The sequence below is a fragment of the Orcinus orca genome, chromosome 13, assembly GCF_937001465.1.
Source record: "Orcinus orca chromosome 13, mOrcOrc1.1, whole genome shotgun sequence".
Taxonomy (NCBI): Eukaryota; Metazoa; Chordata; class Mammalia; order Artiodactyla; family Delphinidae; genus Orcinus; species Orcinus orca.
The window spans coordinates 62,543,773-62,566,531 of record NC_064571.1 but is presented as its reverse complement, the minus strand read 5'-3'; the positions used below and the strand labels follow the sequence as shown (position 1 = coordinate 62,566,531).

General features: G+C 44.8%; 1 protein-coding gene across 3 annotated transcripts in view; it reads left to right on the top strand.

The window, feature by feature from the left end:
* VIT (vitrin) overlaps positions 1-22,759 on the top strand; it is a 125,896-nt gene that overhangs the window by 60,321 nt on the left and 42,816 nt on the right. For 2 of the 3 annotated variants that reach the window (XM_033419291.2, XM_033419289.2), the window contains exons 5-6: positions 6,221-6,354; positions 18,576-18,767. In XM_033419291.2, coding sequence (XP_033275182.1) covers positions 6,221-6,354; positions 18,576-18,767 — 326 coding nt within the window. Of the gene's footprint in view, positions 1-6,220; positions 6,355-11,011; positions 11,090-18,575; positions 18,768-22,759 lie in introns of all 3 variants that reach the window. The other variant, XM_012531273.3, reaches the window with a different exon arrangement.

Genomic DNA, 22,759 nt, shown 5'->3' with positions numbered 1-22,759 from the left:
AAGTATCCGAGTGGAGATTGGAACCCAAGTCCAGCCCCCCACTTCTATTCACCAGCCAGCACTACTTTGAGATGTGGCTCAAAGTCAGTGGTTGGCTGCTGGATACTGGATACTGATGAAGTTTCTCAATTATTCAGGCTTCCGGTATGTTTTTCCTTTACTTGCACGCCAGTCACTTGATCAGTTGTATCTCCGCCAGAGAGAGGGGAGACATAAAATTCATTCCTTTTCAGGTGTCTAGTCAGTAGCCTCTCTGAAATTTGGGGAAGAAGTAAAAAAAAAAAAAATCTATGCCTAAAATAAGATTTAAGACTTACTAATAGACTTTGTTGGTCATACTCTTTTCCCCATCAGCCAAAGAGATGAACAGCTACCTGGTTTTTCAATGGGAGTGGGAATACAAAAGCTCTACTGAGGATATATAGAGGAACATTAAAGAACAAAACACCAAATGCTGTTCCTTAACTCCAAACTGTGGAATAAAAACATTTTGTTTTCACTTTGAAATCAATTTTGTGCACCAAGTCGATACGCGGACCTACACGTGAACATGTGCATGCCTCCACACAATCACTTGTACACATATGCATGCCTCCCACATGTGCTAGAACACACGTGCGTGCTCACACACACCCTGACACACACATGTGCATGCCAACACCATTAGCACATTCCGGTCTGTGTCCGTGTAGACACTGACATATGTTACAGAGGCCGAGCCCGTCTTAAGGCTGCCTGTATTTTTCCAACTGTGGTCCGAGATGGTTGGCACTCGCTTCGTCTGGCATTTGCTGGCTCTCTCTTGCCTTTCCTTGGTCCCCTGAGGTACAGAGCCACACAAGTTAATGTGAGCTCACCAAGATGTCATCATAATGACAGTAACCCCTTACACTGAGATCCTCTCCTTCTAGCATCATCTCAGCCCTATGAGGCTGCTGTTAGCATCCCCAGTTGTTAGAAGAGGAAGGGAGGCATAGGGAAGTTAATCAAGTTGCACATCCAGGACTAGAACTTGTGTCCCCTGACTTCCAGCCCTGAGCCCAGGTGATACATTTACATAAGAACCGAGAGGACGTGAAGACGTGATGGGGTTGTAGCACTTTGGGGTGGTCAGAGTTGGGAAAGGATTTTAGGATGAACGGACACACCTCTAGAGAGAAAATAAGAAGGGCACTGACAAGGACCAGGACTCAGCAATCCCAGCATTTGGGTTGGAGCATAGGAACTACCTGGCAAGAATATAGACGAGGGTAGAGGGACAGAGGAGAAGAGTTTGACTGTTTCAAGAAGCAACATTTGCTGCTGGAGCAACGGAATGCCTTGTACCTTCCTGGACCAGCGACTGATGCTGTAGGAAACTGTTTGGAAAGAAGGAATCACTATCCATGAGGAGGATGTATAGCGGTCTTAAGGGAAAACAGACAGGAATTTTGGATAATACCAGTTCCGTTTTTTACAAACAGAAGGAGTCTGTTTTTAGAAGGCAGGTTTGGGGTTTTTTTGTTTTTTTTTTTGCGGTACGCGGGCCTTTCACTGTTGTGGCCTCTCCCGCTGCGGAGCACAGGCTCCGGACGCGCAGGCTCAGCGGCCATGGCTCACGGGCCCAGCCGCTCCGCGGCATGTGGGATCTTCCCGGACCAGGGCACGAACCCGTGTCTCCGGCATCGGCAGGCGGACTCTCAACCACTGCGCCACCAGGGAATCCCAGAAGGCAGGATTTAAGACAGAGAATAGAGTGGAAAATGTATGAAGGACCTCCCATCACTGTCCTGCCAGAGTCCCCTGCAGTCGGAACTGGGAAACTGGAGAGAGCACACTTTGGTTTAGAAATTCAGATTTAGCTTAAAGGATTTAAATTTCATACGAACTATGACAATCAGATCCCTCATTATGAGTGATCCCCTTGATTCTTTCAAACCAAAGGGCTAATGAACATATTTGAGGCATCATAGTTTGGCTCAGTCTTATCCTGAACTAATTTCTGTGTTTAAAGTGGGACCAAGGCCTGGAGAGAGGGGAGAGTTCTCTGAGCTGGGACAACGAAGAGGCCATCTCCATGCAGAGCATGAATTTCTGACCAGACGCCCACCTTGAGAATGGCAGCCATTCAAAACCTGGCCTCGCTGTGGGCAGCCCCTTTTCTCCGAGCCACGAAGCTGACCCTCAGATTATCCCAGTGCCCTGGGGCCAGGGTCAGGGAGGAGGTGAACCCCAAAGCCATGTTCAGCATCATGCAGGGTGTCTGAGGAATGCAAAGGAGTGGAACTGGTTTTGTTCTTTGAGAGAATATATTTGACGTGCCTCCACCTCAATGAGGGTGCACATGAGGTCGCATTTATATAAATTCTCCAAACTACCATGGCTCTGAGCCCCCATCTGCTTCATAAGTACAACCACAGCCTTTCAGGCTCTCTCCCTCCTCTGGTATCTCCTGTGGTGAACAAGCGTCCGGTGCATTCCTCCCCTGGGATTTCTGTCGCCTCCAGGAGTTGACAGACCACTGACTGCCCCAGGATCTGCCCTCCTCTAGGACAATGTCAGGGAACGCGCACGGCCTCCAGTGAAGTCCACTCACAAGATAGGACATCACTCTCTTCTGCAACAGGAAAATCTCACGAGAAGACAAGAGTTCTGTTTCCGTGCCTTTCCCAAAGTCTGGGTTTTGGTTCTTATGTAACTGTCACAAGGGATCTCAGCCTCCCTGTCCAGCCTGAGAACCCCCGGGCCCACCCCATTCCCTTTAAACAGCCTGAGAAGAGGGAAGCTCAGCCCCTCTTTCCACTCTGAGTGGCAGCTACAGCGCTTCTGACTTTTAAACAAGAATGAGTGCACGAACATTTCCTCAATACAATGGAATATAAATCCAGGGGCAGAATAATTTCTCCAGGGGGGGAATAAAAAGATAAGAGCTATTTCTGTTTCCCCCACTTGTCAGTTAGGGACCATGGGATAATCGGGGTAATTTTTTAAAAACTAATCTGAATTTACAGCCTATGCCAGTGGTGTGGTGGTAAAGGTTCACCAACCAGCCCTCCTAAATGGAGGGCTGGGGGGTACTGATTTACCAACATCTGCGGTATAAATACTTCCACCGTGGCTGATTTCAAAGTACCATAGTGAAATGAACCGGCACAATCCAGCAGCCTAATAACTGGCTTTCCCAAGCCAGCATGAGTGGTGTCCGCACACCGACAGGCCTTCTAATGCAGAAGCAAAAACACTGTCTTCCCATAAGAAAATTTCTAATCTAGTTGGGAGACAAAGTTAACTCAAGGAATTTTTAGGAAGTAGCACAAGACCAAATAAAATCAGAGCCTCCATGGAAAGACAAGGTTCGAAGGCATTGTTAGGAAGGGGCATAGCAAAGTCCTGGAGAAGGAGGTGTTGGAGAGAAGGCACAGGTTCTCCAGAGCAAAGAGCAGCGTGAACAGAGCCACAGGAGTGGGAATCAAGTGGGCCGTCAGGAGAGAAGAGGCCGGCCTGGCTGCAGCTGGGAGAAGTGAGGGGCCCCGACTGAGAGCTGCCTGAAGAAGGGCAGGCAGGGTTGCAAAGACATGATGGAGGGATGAGGACTTGGTGTTGGGAGATGCCCATGGCTTTTGAGGCAACTGTGACCAAGTGGGGCAAACCCAGGATTCCAGGTCATTTAGACCTGGGTTCAAATCCCTACCTTGCAATTTAGAAGTTACAAAATCTGGAGTGAGTCCCTCAACCTGTCTAAGCCTGTCTCTGTGAAGTGGGAATAACAGCATTCCCTCTGCTCCACAGCCAGTAGGTTTGCTAGGAGAACTCAGTGAGATCCATTAGTGGGGATGATTCAAAAGCAATTAAGGGCTTTACATGTCAAGTATTATTATCACTTTCTTTCCAAGTTGTTGGGAAGTTGAGTGTTGAAAGTTGTTGACTCACCATGAGGGTGGGAGGGCAGGAAATGGCAACGCTCATTCCTGTAGGGAAGGAAGGGTGTTGATGGGAACAAATCTAAGGACATTTTTAGCTCCCCTGTGCTGTAAGTTACAGATACCCAAGGGAGCCATGTTAGGCTCTGGGACAAGGAATTGACATACTGGAGCCCCGGCTTCAATGGAGGCAAAGAGGTAGATATGTCAGTTACTATCACATCAGGATCTAAAACCTTCAAAATCCAAGAAATTAAAGAAACAATTACCAGCCTTTGGGGACTCTTTTAAATGAGTTTAATTTAGCTACACACCTTCGTTCCCTAGCCCAAAATAAAAGGAATAATTTGCTTTTAATAATGTACCACCTTTTGAAATAGTTGGAGTCATTCTGTGATGTCACAAAACCAAATTGGAAATTGTCAGGGAACAGGTTTTACTTCAGGGAGAACTAGTAGGAATTAAGCAACCAAAGAAAAGAAATTTGAGGCATGGTCATGTCCTGTAATACGAAAGAGAAGGACATCGAACATGGGAAGACAGATGCCAGGCCACGTGATGGGAGCATCGTTCTTGGGGGTTAGGCTGCAGGTCAAGGTGAAGGTTTTCTTACTCTCCCTGCTTTCCTATCTCTAAATAAAGACGGTGGCTGAATATCTCTGATGAACACAGATGCAAAAATACTCAACAAAATACTAGCAAACCAAATCCAACAACACATTAAAAGGATCATCCACCATGATCAAGTGGGATTTATCCCAGGGATGCAAGGATTCTTCAATATCTGTAAATAAATCGGTGTGATACACCGCATTAACATACTGAAGAATAAAACCATATGATCATCTCAATAGATGCATAAAAAGCTTTTGACAAAATTCAGCACCCATTTATGATAAAAATTCTCCAGAAAGTGGGCAGAGAGGGAACTTACCTCAACATAATAAAGGCCATATATGACAAACCCACAGCTAATATCATTCTCAATGGTGAAAAGCTGAAGGCATTCCCTCTAAGATCAGGAACAAGACAAGGATGTTCACTCTCACCACTCTTATTCAACATAGTTTTGGAAGTTTTAGCCACAGCAATCAGAGAAGAAAAAGAAATGAAAGGAATCCAAGTTGGAAAGGAAGAAGTAAAACTGTCCCTGTTTGCAGATAACATGATACTATACATAGAAAATCCTAAAGATGCTACCAGAAAACTACTAGAGCTCGTCAATGAATTTGGTAAAATTGCAGGATACAAAATTAATACACAGAAATCTCTTGCTTTCCTATACACTAATCAGGAAAGATCAGAAAGAGAAATTAAGGAAACAATCCCATTTACCATGGCATCAAAAAGAATACCTAGGAATAAACCTACCTAAGGAGGCAAAAGGCCTGTACTCTGAAAACTATAAGACACTGATGAAAGAAATCGAAAATAACACGAATAGATGGGAAAATATACCATGTTCTTGGATTGGAAGAATCAATATTGTCAAAATGACTAGACCACCAAGACAATCTACAGATTCAATGCAATCCCTATCAAATTACCAATGGCATTTTCCACAGAACTAGAACAAAAATTTTTTAAATTTGTATGGAAACACCAAAGACCCCAAATAGCCAAAGCAATCTTGAGAAAGAGAATGTTCATTGCAGCACTATTTACAATAGCCAAGACATGGAAGCAACCTAAATGTCCCTCAACAGAGGGGTGGATAAAGAATATGTGGTACACGTATACAGTGGAATATTACTCAGCCATAAAAAAAGAATGAAATAATGCCATTTGCAGCAACATGGATGGACCTTATCATACTAAGTGAACTAAGTCAGACAAAGACAAATATCATACGATATCACCCATATGTGGAATCTAATTTTTTTTAAATGATATAAATGAACTTATTTATAAAACAGAAACAGACTCACAGATTTTGAAAGCAAACTTATGGTTACCAAAGGGGAGAGGGATAAGTCAAGAGCTTGGGATTTACATATACACACTTCTATATATAAATTAGATAACCAACAAGCACCCACTGTATAGCACAGGGAACTCTACTCAATATTCTGTAATAACCTATATAGGGAAAGAATCTGAAAAAGAATGAATATATGTATATGTGTAACTGAATCACTATGCTGTACACCTGAAACTAACACAACACTGTAAATAAACTATACTCCAATCAATTTTTTTAAATGTATAACATGTAGAACAAGAAAAAAAATAAAGATGGTGGCTGGTTTCAAAGTCTGTTATATGTCAAACAATATTTTTCTGTCCTTTCTTCAAAAAAAATTTTTTTTTTCTCTTCACAGTGGTGTGCTCGATAATTCAGGAGGGAAAATACTTGTTCGGAAAGTTGCTGGACAGTCTGGCTATAAAGGGAGTTACTCCAATGGTGTCCAGTCGTTATCCCTTCCACGATGGAGAGAATCCTTTGTCGTCTCAGGTATGTCCACACCCTGGAGAAATGCTGCCTTACAACCGGTACTTCGGTTAAGTTACCTCACGGGATGAAATGGGCTCTTTTCAGTGTGCCATTAGTTTTAGTTTATGGCCCACCTCATTTCATAAAAATCTGAAGCATTAGTTCTTCTGATAGTTAAGATCATGAAACAATGAATTATAATTTCAGTGATAAATCACTACAAAGTCTGGAAATATTAAAAGGCTCCAATTACTCATTTTAAACACACAGCAGCTATCAGTAAGTCCAATCAAACTTTTAGTTAAGTGAATTACGTTTAATAACTGGATTTTTGAACTACTCCTTTAGTTATGCCAAATGTGCCTCATATCTGGAAGCTTATTCCTTGAGAATTCTGGTAAATGGACAGATAGGGACAGGTTTTTAGAACACTGAGCTACAATTTTATTTGAGATTTCTTTTTTTTAATTAATTGTTTCACTGTTTAGTCCATTCTCACTATTGGCTCCACAGGATTTTATAGATAATCATTTTCACTCTTTTTTTTTTCCCTCTTCCAAAGAGGTAATATCAATGAACTCATAGCTGTGTTATTTCCCAGTAAAAAGATAACCAAGGTCTTTGTACTATCATCATGACCTGACTGCTCCCCTCCTTTTATTTTTGTGAATTTCCCCAACCTTTTTATTTTGAAAACTTTTAAATTTACAGAAAAATTAAAAGAATAGTACAATGAATACCATATTCTCTTCACCCAGATTCACCAATTGTTAATATTTTGCTATACTTGCTTTATCTATCTATCTATTTATATTTCGTTTGAACTGTGTGAAAATAAGCTGTGGGCATGATGACACTTTATCCCTTAATACTTCAGCACACATATGGTAAGAGCTAAAGCATTTTCCTAAATAACCACAGTACCACATCTAAAAAATTAACACTGATACAATAATTTAATAAATATTAATAAATAAGAAATAATAAGAAAAAGTTCTTATTCAGTTGTATCCAACTATCCCCCAAATATTCTTCACAGTAATTCTTCTTTTTTTGGGGGGGGGGGTCTACAATCCAATCAAAAATCATCCATTGTATTTAGTTGTCATGTCCATTTTAGTCTCCTTTAATCTAGAACTGTCTGCCACCACACTTCCTTTTTTGGTCATAAGTAGTGATGACATTTTTGAAGTCCCAGCCAGTCATCTATTACTATGTCCCACAGTCTGGACCACAAACAGGTCCAGCTATTTACTCATGGTTGGATTCAGGTTAAATATTTTGTCAAGGACACTACATAGGTGGTATCATAGCATATCCATTGTGTAGTATCACAAATGGCCATATCAGGAGACACAATAGCATTTTGTCCATTTGTCGCTGATGCTAAATTTGATTACTTGGATACTTTACCCTGTCTCTTCATGGTAAAGATACTTTGTAATTAATAGCAACCTGTAGGGTGATACTTCAAAACAGCATGAATATCTTGTTCCCTCCAAAATTTAACCCAATGATTTTAACATCTATTGATGATCCTTGCTGTAGCAAGAATTACATCAGAAATTGCAAAATTATATTTGTTCTAATTCTGTCATTTCTTCTACATTTATTAGCTAGTGTTATTACACAAGGAAGAGGGCTTTCCCGCCTCTCTCCACAACTATTTTTTCAAGTACAACTATGGACTCACAGATTGTTTTTTTTAAAGTACAATGTGTTATAGTCTATTATCGTCATTATTCTTTCTGTTGCTCAAAATTTCCAGGTTTGGCCAGTGGGAGCTCTTCCAGCTTTTGACATGCCTCATTAGCATTTGAGCACAACACAACATTCTATCCTCACCTTATACTTACCCTACACTGGACCTTGAATCTCCCATATTCTCCAAAGAGGCACTGCAGGATTTTAAACTACATTCTAGCAAACCTTTCTGGCAACCCCACAAAATCCGGAGCCATGTGACTCTCCTGAGAAAGAACTGCCTACAGAAGACCAACTAAAGCAAGGAAAAGAGAAATGTCTCATAATATATCAGGCCTTCCAATCTGGGTGGGTTTTTTTGCACCTTTAGACACCCCATGTCCCAACCTCTACTATCCATTGATCAGAGTTTTAATAGGACTGCTATCAGACATTTTAAGATTCTTCTCTATTTAAGCAATCCCTGTTTCCTCTTATGTGCGGAATTCTGCACACCTAGGGTTCAAATTACACTGGTTTCTATGTCAAATAATGGGAGGTTATCAACCATAGTACCGCAAGCTTTGCCCTGTAACAAAACATTCAGAACTGGGGCCATATAAAAATGCTAAGGTCTAGAATACAAATGCCAATCATAGACATATAATCTCCACATTGGTGTTTACCAAGTAGCTCCTGGCGAAATAAGAGGGTTTCAATCTTTGTTGCCTAGCCTGTAATCCAAGAATTCCAGCAGAGGTTTACAAGGAAAATTAATTCCATGAGAGTAGAGATGTTTTGGATTTTTTTAAATGAAAATCAATCTGCTGTGATTATTCCCTATAAATCTCAACTTCCATGTCCTCTCATTCAACCTAGTGACATTTAACCAGAAACACTTTCTGCCAATGATAATAAACACATGTGCTTCTGCAATGGCTAGGGGTCTCCAACGAATGAGGAGAGTGCAATGCCGGCTACAGGTCTCAGCTGGCGGTGGACAGGGCAGGTTCTCCATTGTCCAGAGGCTTCTGGCCAACAAGTTTTGCTGGATCGTGTCAGAGTCCTTCTCTGAAGGCTCTGATGCCTCCGTGACTTTTCTCTAGGCTTTTATTTCCACTTTTCACATGTTGCTATGCGTCTTTAATTAATTCACTTTGGTGGGCTGGGAGGGGGCAGGAGAGGGGAGGTGTGTTTTTGTTCAGCACAATCTTTCCACAGTTCAGGGATGGGAAAGGTCCAGCAAGGACCTCCTAATGCTGCCCGTTTGTCCTCTGATCCACACTGCAGAAAACTGAGCTCAGGCTCCTTTTCCTTCTGAATAGAAACAGAGAGAACCATAGGATTTTAGATGCGAGAAGAACAGGAAACTGAGGGAGCCGATGTCTCTGCAGCGCTCGCTGTGGATAAAGTGAGGCCCACAGCCAAGGCGCCCTCCTTGGGTCTGAAATAACCTCACTCACTGTCCACCTGGAGCAGGGCTGGCCCAGGGCGAGGACATGCAGGTGTCCAGCCCTGCTCCCAGGTGGCTTTTGTGAGATGAAGTAACTCCCATGAGCCCCAACATTTGCCTCTTCCCCACCTGGAGTGACATTTATAGGTAACACCAGAATAACTTCTTTGCATCTCTGTGGTGAAACATAGTTCCAAAACTTAACTGTTTTTTTTTTTCTTTAGATCCCTACAACTTTGTATGGTAAGTTGGTCCACATCATTATACATATTTTCTGAATTAAAAAACAAAAAAACCCAAAAAAACCCAGAGTCTCAGAGATTGAGGCAGTTAATGAATGGTAAAACAGAAAGGGAAACCTAGATTTTCTTGCTCCCAATCCCAAGCCCCTCCTGAGACCCTGTTATTCTGTCTGCCTCATGACTCTTGCAGTCCCTTGTGCCAGGAGGACCTTTGGCAAAATCAGGCACTAGATTGTGTTCCACCTCCCACCTCCCATTTGACACTCCTCACCTCTCCTCCCCTAGCCCATCCTATAAAAATATTCCCTCAGGTTGAGAGTTTAAAATGCTTTCATTATCAGGTGTAAATATCGAAAAACAGGTGAGAGCCCTCCCAAGGGCATTTAAATTTTAACAGAGATCTAAGCACTAAGATAATTCCTCTGTTATTCTTATTGAGCATCTACTACATCCCAGACAGCTCCAGGCCCTGGGGATTTCACAGCCACCAAGTGAGACAAATTACCTGCCTCAGGGGGGCTTCTACATTCTAGTGACACTTTCCATTTCGTGTGGAATGAAACTCCTTGGTGGAATTTCAAGCCGCACTCCCTGGCAGAGGAGGACTGCGGACTGCAGCCTTCTCAGGCATGTTCAGCCACACCAGGCTTGCGGCTTGCCTCCCCAGCCCTGATCGTTTTTCTTCTTTATGCCTCCATGGTTTCCCTGATACCCATTAGCGTTCCTTCCCTCGCCTGGTATCTAAACTTTCACTCCCTGGGTGGACAACAAATGGTCATTTTCAAGGCCGATCTCTATTTACCTACTTTCAAGTTTCTCTAGTGCCGTGGAATTCAAATGGGTCCCACGGGGTCTGTGGAAGTGAGAGGTTGCTGTTCACGTATAGCCAGCCGATGGCCAGAGCTCTCAGCAACCAGGAAAAGAACGTGGGGAGGGTTTTTCCATTCATCTACTGACCTGATTCAACATTCAGAAAGTCCCGTGTATGGAAACTTTACCTCCAGTTCACATCTTCATGGGCAAAATAAGGGTTGCTCACGTTAATTCTGATGGAGGTTTTACTGCCTCCTTTCTAATATTAATAAAACATAGGTGATACAGGAAAACAGAACGCCACTTGACTTTCTCATTGTAATCAACAATTCAGCAGGGAGAGGGGCGTGGAGACTGACTGATTTCATTGAACTCAAGAGAAACAAATCAGCAGGAGGGAGTCAACTTAACAGAATGCAACCATCTAAAACCTCTAGCTCTAGAAATAAATCATTGTGGTGTTTTTCCTTTTTTTTTTTTTTTGCAGAAGGTAAACCCCAAAAGGGTGTAACCTACCCATCATCTCTTACATATTCATCATCTAAAAGCCCAGCTGCCAAAGCAGGCAAGTGTCCACGTGTGATTTCATTTAAATCTTCTGATTTCGTAAACAGGCAATATTGTGTTTTAGGAGATAGGATAAAAATTAGCAACTTAACCAGTCAATCTCCGCTGACTCCAGTAATATTTTAACAGATGCCAGGAACATGGGCACAGAAATCAATGTGCTGAAGAGTGAGGCTTTATTTTTTGTTTTGCAATTCTGAGATTATCTCTGAGTTTGTGTCATTTTCATTCAGAATGACTGTTGCCCTGAATTTTACTGTATAGTTACTTTAGAAGATGACGTGACATTCTGTGTGGAAATGTTTCCTGGCAGCTGAAAGGGAAAAGACTGTCTCTACTTACATATGAAATGGAGGGAAGCAAAGAGGAGGATGTGGCTTATGTGACAGCAGCAAGCAGTTCATCTCAACAACCCAAAGCCAAAAATACAGCCTGTGAGGTTGTGCCGGCCCAGCTTCCTGTGACTCACCAAGGGGGTACAGTAAAACTCAGGCCAGGAAAATACCTTTTTCTAGGTTTCCGTGTGAAAGCAAGAGCTATACTATGCATTATTGTCTTTTCTGGGGGAAGGTATGCTTTGATTTCTCACACAAAGAGAAGCTGTGAGTTGTTTTATGGTGGGATTTAACATTACTTCCAGAAAGTTGAAGAGCTAGCTGATTTTGTTCATGTACTTAAGGTGAATATGGTTTAAGGATAGGCAATAAAAGCTAGCATTTATTGAGCTTTCGCTGTGTGCCAGGCACTGTTCCAAGAGTTTTATCTGATTATTGTATTTATTCACCCCAACAATACCATGGGTATGTATTGCTCTTAGCCCTAATTTACAGTTTGAGGAAAATGCAGCACCAGAGAAGTTTAGTAACTTGCCCTTTGCCACACAGCAAGGACGTAGCAGAGCTTAGAATCAGATCCGGACAATCTGGCTTCAGAAACCCCTCTCTACACCATTATCCTATGTTTTCTTATGCTAATTTCAGTGTATACAAAGAATCCTGATTTGAGGTGCCTTAGCATTCAAATAGGGAATGTTTTTCATTTTTCCACCCCAGTTCCTCTCCAACTATATCTTTAACGACTTCTTAATTATTCCAGTAATCTAGACCTGTTTTTGTTTGTTTGTTTGTTTTATTGCAAGGAACCACCTGTTCTGTAACCCCGCCCACAAGCTGGCAGCGGGTGGTGGTGCCCTGTGGACCATTTCTGAGATGTCACCTGTCCTCTTCTGGTGTGGGCCGGGGAAGATGACTAGGAGACAGAGGTCTCCTTGAGTGGCTGGCCAGTTGGTGGAGGGAGAGTGTCCCTGCCCTCTCTGTTGTCTCGTCCAAGTTCTCAGTGATTTCTCAGCAGGTTTTGTGTGTGGGTATCTGGAGCCGGGGGCACTGCTCCGCTGTATCCTGGCCCCGTCTCTTTCTCTGAGTTAGGGGCCCCATCCACTGGCAGCAGCACCTTCACACAGAGTCACGGGTGTGGCTGGGGTTCTCCTCTTCCCTTTTTGGGCCTGAGGAGACCTAGGATGGGATGAGTTTGGTCGCCTTTCTTGTCCCATCTCGCCTCACCTTTGGCCTCCTGAGCCCCTCCAGCAGCACCCCTCCCCCACTTCAGGAACTGACCCCATATTCAAGGAAGCCCTCCAGCTTCAGGGACCACATGCCAAGCACTCCCTGTTTCTCCCATGAGAGGGAGAATACTTCTCGACTCCCAGAATACACCCCCAGACTTCCTCTTTGAGCTCCGCTCCTGCAGTGCACCAGGTGAGCCTGTCGGTGCCGCAGCTCAGAAAGGCCAGCGGGAAACAAGGGCCCCCCACACCCCGCAGGCCCCATGGTGTTGATGAGAGATTCTCTTGAAGCCCCTTCGTCTGGCTTGGGGAGGACAAAGCGTGAAAGAAGGAAGGGAATATCCTCTTAGCCTGAACACTGCTCTCCCCCAGAGGTGGCCTCGGACCCTTCCCCCTCTTCTGGTCCTGTCCTTCTGCTGACGAGCCTGGGTCAGGTGGGGCTGGTGATGGTGCAGGTTCTGCTGGGACAGCCCCACCCATAGGAAGTTCAGTGGCACCTCTCCTCATGCAGAAAGGGGGACGGGGGCCCTCTGACTTTAGTCGTAGCCAGAATCTGGACAACAGGAAGAGTGCTGCACAACCTCCTGTGACCGTAGCCATCAATCAGCAAGTGCTTTCTCTGTGTCAGACACCTGTCCTACATAGTGACCCTGCGGCAGGGTGCCAGGTCACCCTCGTTTCAGATAAGGTTCAGCCCCTGCCCAAGGGCCCCGCTCCGACCGGCCCCTACAGCACTCAAAATCTGATCGCATCCCCTCGAAGCAGGTCAAGTTGAAGGGAGAGTGGGTGGAGGGGAGAGAAGACAACTACAGCCAAATGATGACTTAGTTGATAAAAATCCATTGGTTTCTACGTCCTCCATAGCAGAGATCGTTTTCAAAACTTCTCTATCTGCCCCAGGCACCGTGGTCCAGCTTAGCACTGCCCACCCCAGCAGGCCTGACTCACTGACGGCCAGGAGGAGTGTGGAGGAGACGGGGCGCCTTCTCACACTTTGCTGCCACGTAGTTTATTTTTATTTTATTTTATTTATTTTATTTTATTTTGTTTTGTTTTATATTTTATTTTATATTTTTTGGCCACGCTGCTCGGCTTGTGGGATCTTACTTCCCCGACCAGGGATTGAACCCGGGCCCTCAGCAGTGAATGCGCAGAGTCCTAACCACTGGACTGCCAGGGAATTCCCATGCTGCTACGTACATTTAAAATTAGCAAAAGCCATAGCCAGAACCTCAGGCATTGCTACTGTCATCTGTCCCCTCTACCAAAACATCTCCACCTTCGATGACACCATCACCGTGTATCACTATCAGCCTCCTATCACAAGATTATTCATGGCTGTCAGAGTCTGAAAAATTAAGTTCATTCATTCACTCACTCATTCAATAACCATGTAGTGAGCACCTGCTCTGTGGCAGACTCTGAGCTCAGCTATAAGGATTCCAACATAAAAGGGATACTGGGGTCTCATCCAGCTTCAAGATTAGAGGAACCTCTCTTTCAAGTGACAGTCCCACCGTGGAGTGAGTTTCACCAATTCAAATAAAAAATTCCACTGAGAACCATAAAAGGGTGGCTCCCTTCGTTGCTACTCTTCCTTCAGTGATAAAATTCCTTTAGAAATGGAAGGAAGCAGAAGAAATGAAGATGTGAGGGCCAGCAGCTGCTCAGGCCCCAGCATGCCCCTGCAAGACGCTTCCTGGTCTCTCCAAGAATGTGAGTGAACAGGTAAATCAGGTTAGGACGACCCCCCAAAGCATAGCAACCCTCTTTCATGGGAAATTATCTCACTCACAAAATAGGATGCATCTTGCTTTGCCATGTGCAGCTCCTGCTGAGAAAACACATTCCTGAGATTTAAACGCTGTTCCCAAGGCAGTTAGCAGCCATTAAACAGGCAGCTGGTATTTGGCTGGAGTCTCAAGCTACTCTGAGCTCAATAAAAACAGGTAAGTGTCGGTTTGTAGAAGTTCCCCCAAAGCTGAGAAGGCACATTGCCGGCACCGCGACAAGAGAAGGGAAAGTAAATCTTTACCCTTGCTGAGCTAGAGTGTCAGGAAAACCCCCTCCTGACTCCCTTTGGTCATCCCTTGCCCTGGAAGAAAATCAAGCCCAAGTTTATTGTAATACGTTTGACTGTTCAGGGACCTTCTGCCCTCACTGCCAACACCCTCCAAGGCCACCCCTTCACCCTGTCTTGGGAGTAAGATGACTTCCACCAGAACTCTGGAGACCTCAGGCCACCCTCTGAGGGGAACCCCATTCAGGGATCTTGAAGTGACTCATGACTTCTACTTTGTTCCCCTTTTGTGGGAAAAAGTATGGAACTTGGCATCAAACAAATGTGGGTCCAAATTCTGGCTCCGCTACCTGCTGTCCATGTGGCCTGAGACTCGTTTCTTGACCTCTTGGAGAATCTGTCCCTTGTCTTAAAAATGGGAATAGTTGGCTGACTTTCCGGATTGTGATTAATATCATATGTGAATGCTTCTGTAAAAGAGGTGCATAGTAGATGCTCAGTGAACATTAAGCTTCCTGCCCTCATGTAGAACCCTGAGGCAAGTTCTAAGTTCTCACGGGAAGAGCCAAATCCTTCCCTGTCGTTCTGACCCCAAGGTGTTGCTGCTAAACTGGTTTCAATTTCCTTCAGTCACCTCACATTTGACACCTACTGAAAGCCCTGTTTTCCACTGGGGGAGGGGGAGGCATATCACGATGATGTCAGCAGCTGTCATTTATTGAAGGCTAAGCACTGTGTGGCCCCCTTACAGACATGATCTCTACCTGTGACAACAGTCCCCCAAGTAGGTCTGACCGTCCCCATTTTCCAGCAAAGGGAGCCAGGCTCAGGAAGCTGAAGAAAGCCTAGTGGCCAGCCTGGCGCTGGCTGTGGTTCTCAAATCAGATTTCCAAGGCCCAGCCCAGATCAGTGAATCAGAATCTCTGTGGATAGGGCCCTGGATCACCTCCACTGTGATGCTAATGATGACCGGGTGTAGGAAGCTGGGAGGCCCTCTCGGTGCCGTTGAGAAGGTGGTTGTCTGGAGCTGTTCTTGACCTTGTCCAAAGAGTAATACGTTAAGAGTCTAAGGGAAGTTTTGAAATGTTTCCCATGAAAATCGTTGAAAAGAGACCAAACTCCCATGTATCTGAGGTTGTACGAAGAAACTATTCTGGTGGTTTTATTTCAAATTGCTCCAAAAGAACCTGGTTCCGTGAAGAATTCACTTTGGGTCACATCAGGCATTATGCTCAGCAAGGAACTGGAAGCATCGGGGCAGAGTAGCTTCTCTGTCTCCCTCTTAAAGACAGTTATATCCTGTGAAGGAGAGCAGGCAAAAACGTCTAGGTCTTGTGTGGAAGATAGTGGAAGACCAGGGACTTGGCTCTGCTGGCTGAATTTACGATGTGCTTGAAGACATCTGTGTTCTATGCAAGTAACAAAAATGGCTGCCCTCAGGATATTTAATCTGCTCTCTAGCAAAGCAATACCAGCAAAGGCAAACTGGGGGGTTCAGAAACCTCAGAATTAGCCAATGGTGTGAGAAAAAGATAATCCAGATCCCCCGTAGCCAATGAGTTTAAAGTGGCAAAAATATTGACTATTTCCAAGTAGAAGTTTTATTTTTAATTTAATTACTTGTGGTTTAATTAATACTTTGCAAGTAAAATGTACTGTCAGTTTATTTATATATTTCTCTCCAAGTTAGTAATTATAGCCTATTTCATAAAATATACAAGTGATTCTATTAAATGGCTTTTCCCTGTATGAACCTGGGCCTGCATCTCCCTAAAGAGGCATTACTGCCTGGTAGCGTTTACCAGAGGGTATAACAGAAGAGTACTTTAGAGAAATTAGAAACTTCCCTAGGACTTGTTATGAAAGCTCAATTCCTTTAGAGTAATGGAAATGTCATAAATCACACTAGTTTTGCCCAAGGATGGCGTGAAGACTGGCTGAACCCCCGAGGCCGCTGCCAGCTCTTTAGCAATCTGTCTGGCACAGTCTCCAGGTGGCTTTAAAGGCAACCAACTGTTAGCAAACATCAGGGTAAATGAGGGATCCACTTCCTGCCTTGCCGGGCTAATGCCTGCAAGAGCAGACAGGACGGCCGAACTCCAACCCAATCCCAGGGCGGTGAGTGCTGACCTGCCCTCCCAACAGGAGGTAATAGCGTCAGGGTGGGGAAATGCGCAGGTGCCAGTGCTGAGCAGTGGGTCCAAACACCCGGCGCCACCTCACATTTGTCTACATGGCTGGACAGGGCTGTGGTCTGACACTGCCCAGCGTGCTGTACAATGTCAAAGAGGAGGTTTGGTGGTTCCCATGAAGAGTACAGCTCCTTCTCTCTCAGATGCTACCCCCCCACCCCGGCCTGCTGTTCTGTGACCAAAGATGCTTCATCCCTAAGCAGAGTTAAGGCTAGAGCTGGGATGCTGTCATACGCTGAAAAACGACCCCCGAAAACATATCCATGTCCGAATCCCTGGAACCTGTGGATGTTTTCTTATATGGCAAAAAATGGGAGTGGGGAGGAAGGCAAGGGGGCTTTGCTGGTGTGATTAAGTTAAGAATCTTTAGATGGGGAGGTTATCCAGGATTGTCTCGGGGCAGGGTTGTGGAGGAGACTAAATGCAATCACACGTATCCTTAAAAGAGGGAGGTAGGGCTTCCCTGGTGGCGCAGTGGTTGAGAGTCCGCCTGCCAATGCAGGGGACACGGGTTCATGCCCCGGTCCGGGAAGATCCCACATGCTGCCGAGCAGCTGGGCCCGTGAGCCATGGCCGCTGAGCCTGTGCATCCGGAGCCTGTGCTCCGCAACGGGAGAGGCCACAACAGTGAGAAGCCCGCATACCACAAAAAAAAAAAAAAGGGAGGCAGAGGGAGATTTGACACACACAGAGGAGAAGGCCACATGGAGATGGAGCAGAGGGAGAATTGAAGATGCTCGCCTTGAAGACTGCAGGGGTGGGGCCACAAGCCAAGGAATGCCAGCAGCCACCAGGAAATGGAAGAGACAGGGAGCAGATTCTACCTTAGAGCCTCTGGAGGGAGCTCAATCCAGTGACACTGATTTCCAACTTTCAGCCTCCAGAACCGTGAGAGAATAAATTTCTGTTGTTTTAAGCCACTGAGCACATGGTAATTGTTAGCATCCCCAGGAAACTAATAGAGATGCACAGGTGTAGAAGTTGGCATACCTGCCATGGGTTCAGCAGACACAAGTGACTGGTGGCTGTTGTTCCCTCCCAGGGCTGCGGTGCCGTTCACTTTGGGGACCATGTTTTGTCTCCTTCTGGTGCAAACCCACGGTTCTCAATACAACGACAAGGCCCAGTGGGCCCCTTGTCCCCATGCCCTCAACCTAACAAATTCAGACTCGTTTAAAATTACGGAAACAATCTAAATCATCACATGGGGATGAAGAGCACAATTCAGAAGAATCATCTAGATGGTCCTTACCATCTAATTAGTTCCGATACCCCATTTTATAGCTGAGGAAACTGGGGTCCAGAGGAGTTAGTCGGCTAGTCATGAACCAAATGTAAACTAGAACATCTAAGACACATTGTCTGAAATGGTGAAAGACCTGAAAGTACGCCCTATCCCCAGGCCAACACTAACTGAAACAGCAAAAAAATACGTTCATGAACCATTGCTTCTGGTGTATGGAAAATTAATCTGACAGTTAATCATGTTTGGCCTTGTCTATGTTAATGTTGTTTTGAGCTGTCTTTTAAGTATTTTGTTATTTCATCTTTGGTTTGTTTATTGGCTTATTCCTCCATCCAGATTGTACATTGCTCCACAGCAGCTAGCACAGGACTTTGCTCATAGCTAGTGTTCAAGAAATATTTATTTCTGTCCTGAAGAGCCTACCGTCTGTTTTGTAAGACCCAGTGTAATTCCACTTTCTTACAGGTGAGACCACAAAAGCCTACCAGAGCCCGTCAGCTCCAGGGACAACCGCACAGCCAGTCCCCCTGATGCAAGCACTGGGGACCACCGCAGTTGAAGGCACCCATACCACCTTGCCAAAGCCGCCCCCATCTGCAGGCTCTACCACCAGCAGCCTCAGACCACAGCCCGCGGGCCAGAGAAGCCAGGAGCTGGGTCAGTAGGTAGTCACTGTGTGTTGCCATGTGCTAGAAGAATGGAAGACTGGGTTTTTAGAGTTAGTAGCTCTGTCTGAATGCCTGTGTATGAGCCCATCTCCCACCTTTTAAGCTGGGCGAGGGGAGAGCGCCGGAGACCTGGGCCAGGGGTGTGTGTCATGCCCTCCCGGATTCAAGGGGTAAACCTGAGGCCAGTAATAATTCAGGACCAAGCTAAAGCTATGCAAACTATGTAGAAGGGACTTAATATAGATTTGAAAATAGGACTGCTGTTAATCGTACTTGGGAAGGTAGGATATGATGTGAAACTTTCCCATTGCAAAATCCCCATTTCTCCAAAAGTTCAGTTGAAGGGATAATAGATTTCTATGTAGACACTGTTGGGTTTTGTTTTGTTTTAAGGGACAAACTGAATACTCCTGCAAGTCTTCAAATATTAGAAGCAAACAAAACAAAAAGAATCCCTTTAGGACAAGCCAGATAGCTCACGTTTTTATTCCTTTTCTGATTGCTTTTTGTCTGCCCACTTGTATCCATTTCTTAAACCATGTTTTAGGTTTTACCAAAGTCCAGTTTATGGAATTAATCTCAGTATTACTTCAGATACGACCTTAGGAGCCCATCTGATAATCCAAACACCCGTTTTACACAGGCTTCTACACCAGGCTTCCTGGGCAATGAGCGCACCTATCTCAGCTCTAAAGGTCTTCTGGCAAGAGTGCGGGAAATTCTACAGCGGGAGCGTCCCTGTTGTCTCAGCTACTTTTTCCAAATATTTCCCACCTGGTGCCACTTTTTCCTCCTAGGAGGAAGCGCCCAGGACTCGTTCTTTCAGCCTCACCTCCAGCTTCCTAACATCAGTGTCTTGTAACACGACCCCTTCCCCGCCTTCCATGTCACAGCCCAGCTCTCTAGTCATCTTTCTATTCAACAAATCCAAACACTTTCAATGTGCTAGACATTCTTCTAAGCACCTGACAAATATTAACCTATTAAATCCTCAGAACAGTCCTAGAAAGTAGATACATTACTTCTAATTTGACTAATTCATCGTACTGAGGAGGAAACCAAGGAGTAGGTCAGTGAGGCAATTGGTCCCCAGCCACACAGCTGGGAAGCAGCAGAGCCGAGATTCACCCCCAGCAGCCGGCTCTCCGTGAATCCCCTTGCAGGAGACATCCCTTCCATAAACGAACACCCGAGGCACTAACGATACGGCACAGAATTAGGGGCCTGACCTGCCTTGACATCAGTGGGGTGACAAGATTCGAGGGTCTTAGACACAGCCAATTCCCGCTGTGATCGCTAAGCAACAGTAACAGAACACAGTCCGTTCTCTCCCTGTGCCAGGCACCCTGTATGCATTATTTTATTTACTCTTCCCCAAAACTCTATGAAATAGGGAGTATTACTACTACACTGGATGAATGACTAATGGAAGAAGCTATAATATAAAGTCCCCAAATAAAAATACCATACAAATAATTTCTGAAATATATCAGACACTCCCCCACCATCTTGGTTCTTTCAAAGACTTTTGAGTAGCTGAGTGAGTGGGTGTCTCCTTAGAAGATGTCAGTTTTTACATAACACATATAATTAAGCCCGGGGCATATTTATTTGGATACACCAGGAGCTTGGAAATCCTGTTAAAAGTTGGGCCTGTGCTTATGGAAAACCTCAAGCAACTCGAAGCAGTGGCCCCCAGCCTGGCAAAGCTTCCTTATTCCTGGCCTGGGGACAGGAGCTTTGGGCAGCAGCCTCGCAGCCCATCAGTGTTCACTCTTCATCCTGGTCCAGCACCCACGTCCATGCTGCCCCACAGACTGCTAGACAAATATGCAGGGCAAGCGCTCCGTGCAGCCTGTGCCCTAATTGCTAAGAAAGGAGCCAAACTGGGGAGGGAGGAAGGAAGAGAAGACTTTTTAAAATGCGTATGGCCTACTCAAAGGATTTTCTGTAGGAATGAAGAAGAGTGAAGACTAGTGTTTGAATGCCTATGTTTCTTTGAAAATAACAGCCTTATTGAGATACTTTTCACCTACCATACAATTCACCCCTTTAAAGTGCACAGTTCAATGGTTTTCAGTATACTCACAGGGTTGTGCGACTGTCACCACAGTCAGTTCTAGAACATTTTCATCACCCCAAAAAGAATCCCCACCCCCACTGATGGTCACTCACCGTGTCCCCCTAAGCCTTCCCTCCCCCAGCCCTGGACAACCACCAGTCTACTTTCATGAATGCCTCTCCTAGTGCTTGCCTACAGATATTCGCTGTGACATTTTAGCCCAACCATATTAAATAATGTTTAATATATAGATAATTTCTTCAAATAGCTGAAAATATTCTGTTAATTATGAGAGCAACTCTTCTGCTGATGGACAAGCAAGTTGCTGTTGATGCATTTATGAAGTGGTTTTTTCCTTTCATATACATGACTATAGTCAAAAGATTCTAGGGTTTCCCTGGTGGCGCAGTGGTTGGGAGTCCGCCTGCCGATGCAAGGGACGCGGGTTCGTGCCCCGGTCCGGGAAGATCCCACATGCCACGGAGCGGCTGGGCCGTGGCCGCTGAGCCTGCGCGTCCGGAGCCTGTGCTCCGCAACGGGAGAGGCCACAACAGTGAGAGGCCCGCGTACCGCCAAAAAAAAAAAAAAAGATTCTAGAAGTGATTGTAGATAGGGCGTGCAAGCAAAACCTGATCCATCTGTTCATTCAGAACCAGCATTTGCACTTACAGGAATATGTCCTAAGGTAATTAGCAGCCAAAGTCAAAAGAAGCCTGGACACAGATGTTGTTCATGATAGAAAAACAGATGGAGACGGTTTAATCGTCCATTGTCAGAACAGTTAAAGAAATTACTATACAGCTATTAAGATATGTGCACTTACTGACAGAAGATTGGTCTGTGACAGGTTGTTAAGTCAAAGAAGCAGGCTACGAAACAGGATGGGCACCAGTCTCATGTTTTATAATTATGTTTTTGCACACGAGAACGTGTGCATAGAAAAAGGGATAGAACACTGTATACCAACACTGTAAACCAGCCACTGCTGTATAGAGGGATTGCAGATGATTCCTTACGACCCATAGTGTACATTTTGACAGTCAGCCTGTGTTCGTTTTAGAATTAGAAAACAGAGCTATTTTGAGTTTGTGTCCAAATAACTGGAATGAAGACACAGGGAATGAAAGTTATGGCAGATAGATTTGATTCTAAGAAAAACGGATATTTTCCCATGACCTCTTATCTCTTCCCTTCCACGAAACTTGGTTCTTTCCCTCAGCTGCTTTTTTTTTTTTTTTTTGCGGTACGCGGGCCTCTCACTGTCGTGGCCTCTCCCGTTACGGAGCACAGGCTCCGGACGCGCAGGCTCAGCGGCCATAGCTCACGGGCCCAGCCGCTCCGCGGCATGTGGGATCTTCCCGGACCGGGGCACGAACCCGCATCCCCTGTATCGGCAGGCAGACTCTCAACCGCTGCGCCACCAGGGAATCCCCCCTCAGCTGCTTTTTATGTGGTCCCCTTTCCCCGAAAATGGACTTTGCATCTCTCTTTACAGAATCTCCCATCTCCCTTCTCCCTTTTAAAGCCTTGCTGCAGAAAAATTGCCCAGTGAATAATGAATGCTGAAGTGTATTTGATTCTCCCACAGTGTAATTAAGGATAACCCATTGTGTACCCTTAAAAATGACTGAAAGCTAATGCTATTTGCATCAATACCATGTTAATGCAGTTTAAACAAATTGCTAAATGTTAAGTGACATTTCTATTGAAGGATTACTTTAACCCCCTCAGGAGTGGCACAGCTGAATTATTGTAAGAATAATGAAGTATAAAGAAATATAGCACTTTAGTAAAAGATGCTTACTTGGACAGTTGTGAAGTACAAGGGTTACTGTTACCTGGAATTTTCAGTTAGTGTTTTGAGTTAAATTCTTTTTTTTTTTTTTCATTTCAATGCCTCCTCCAGGGCAGGTTCAGAC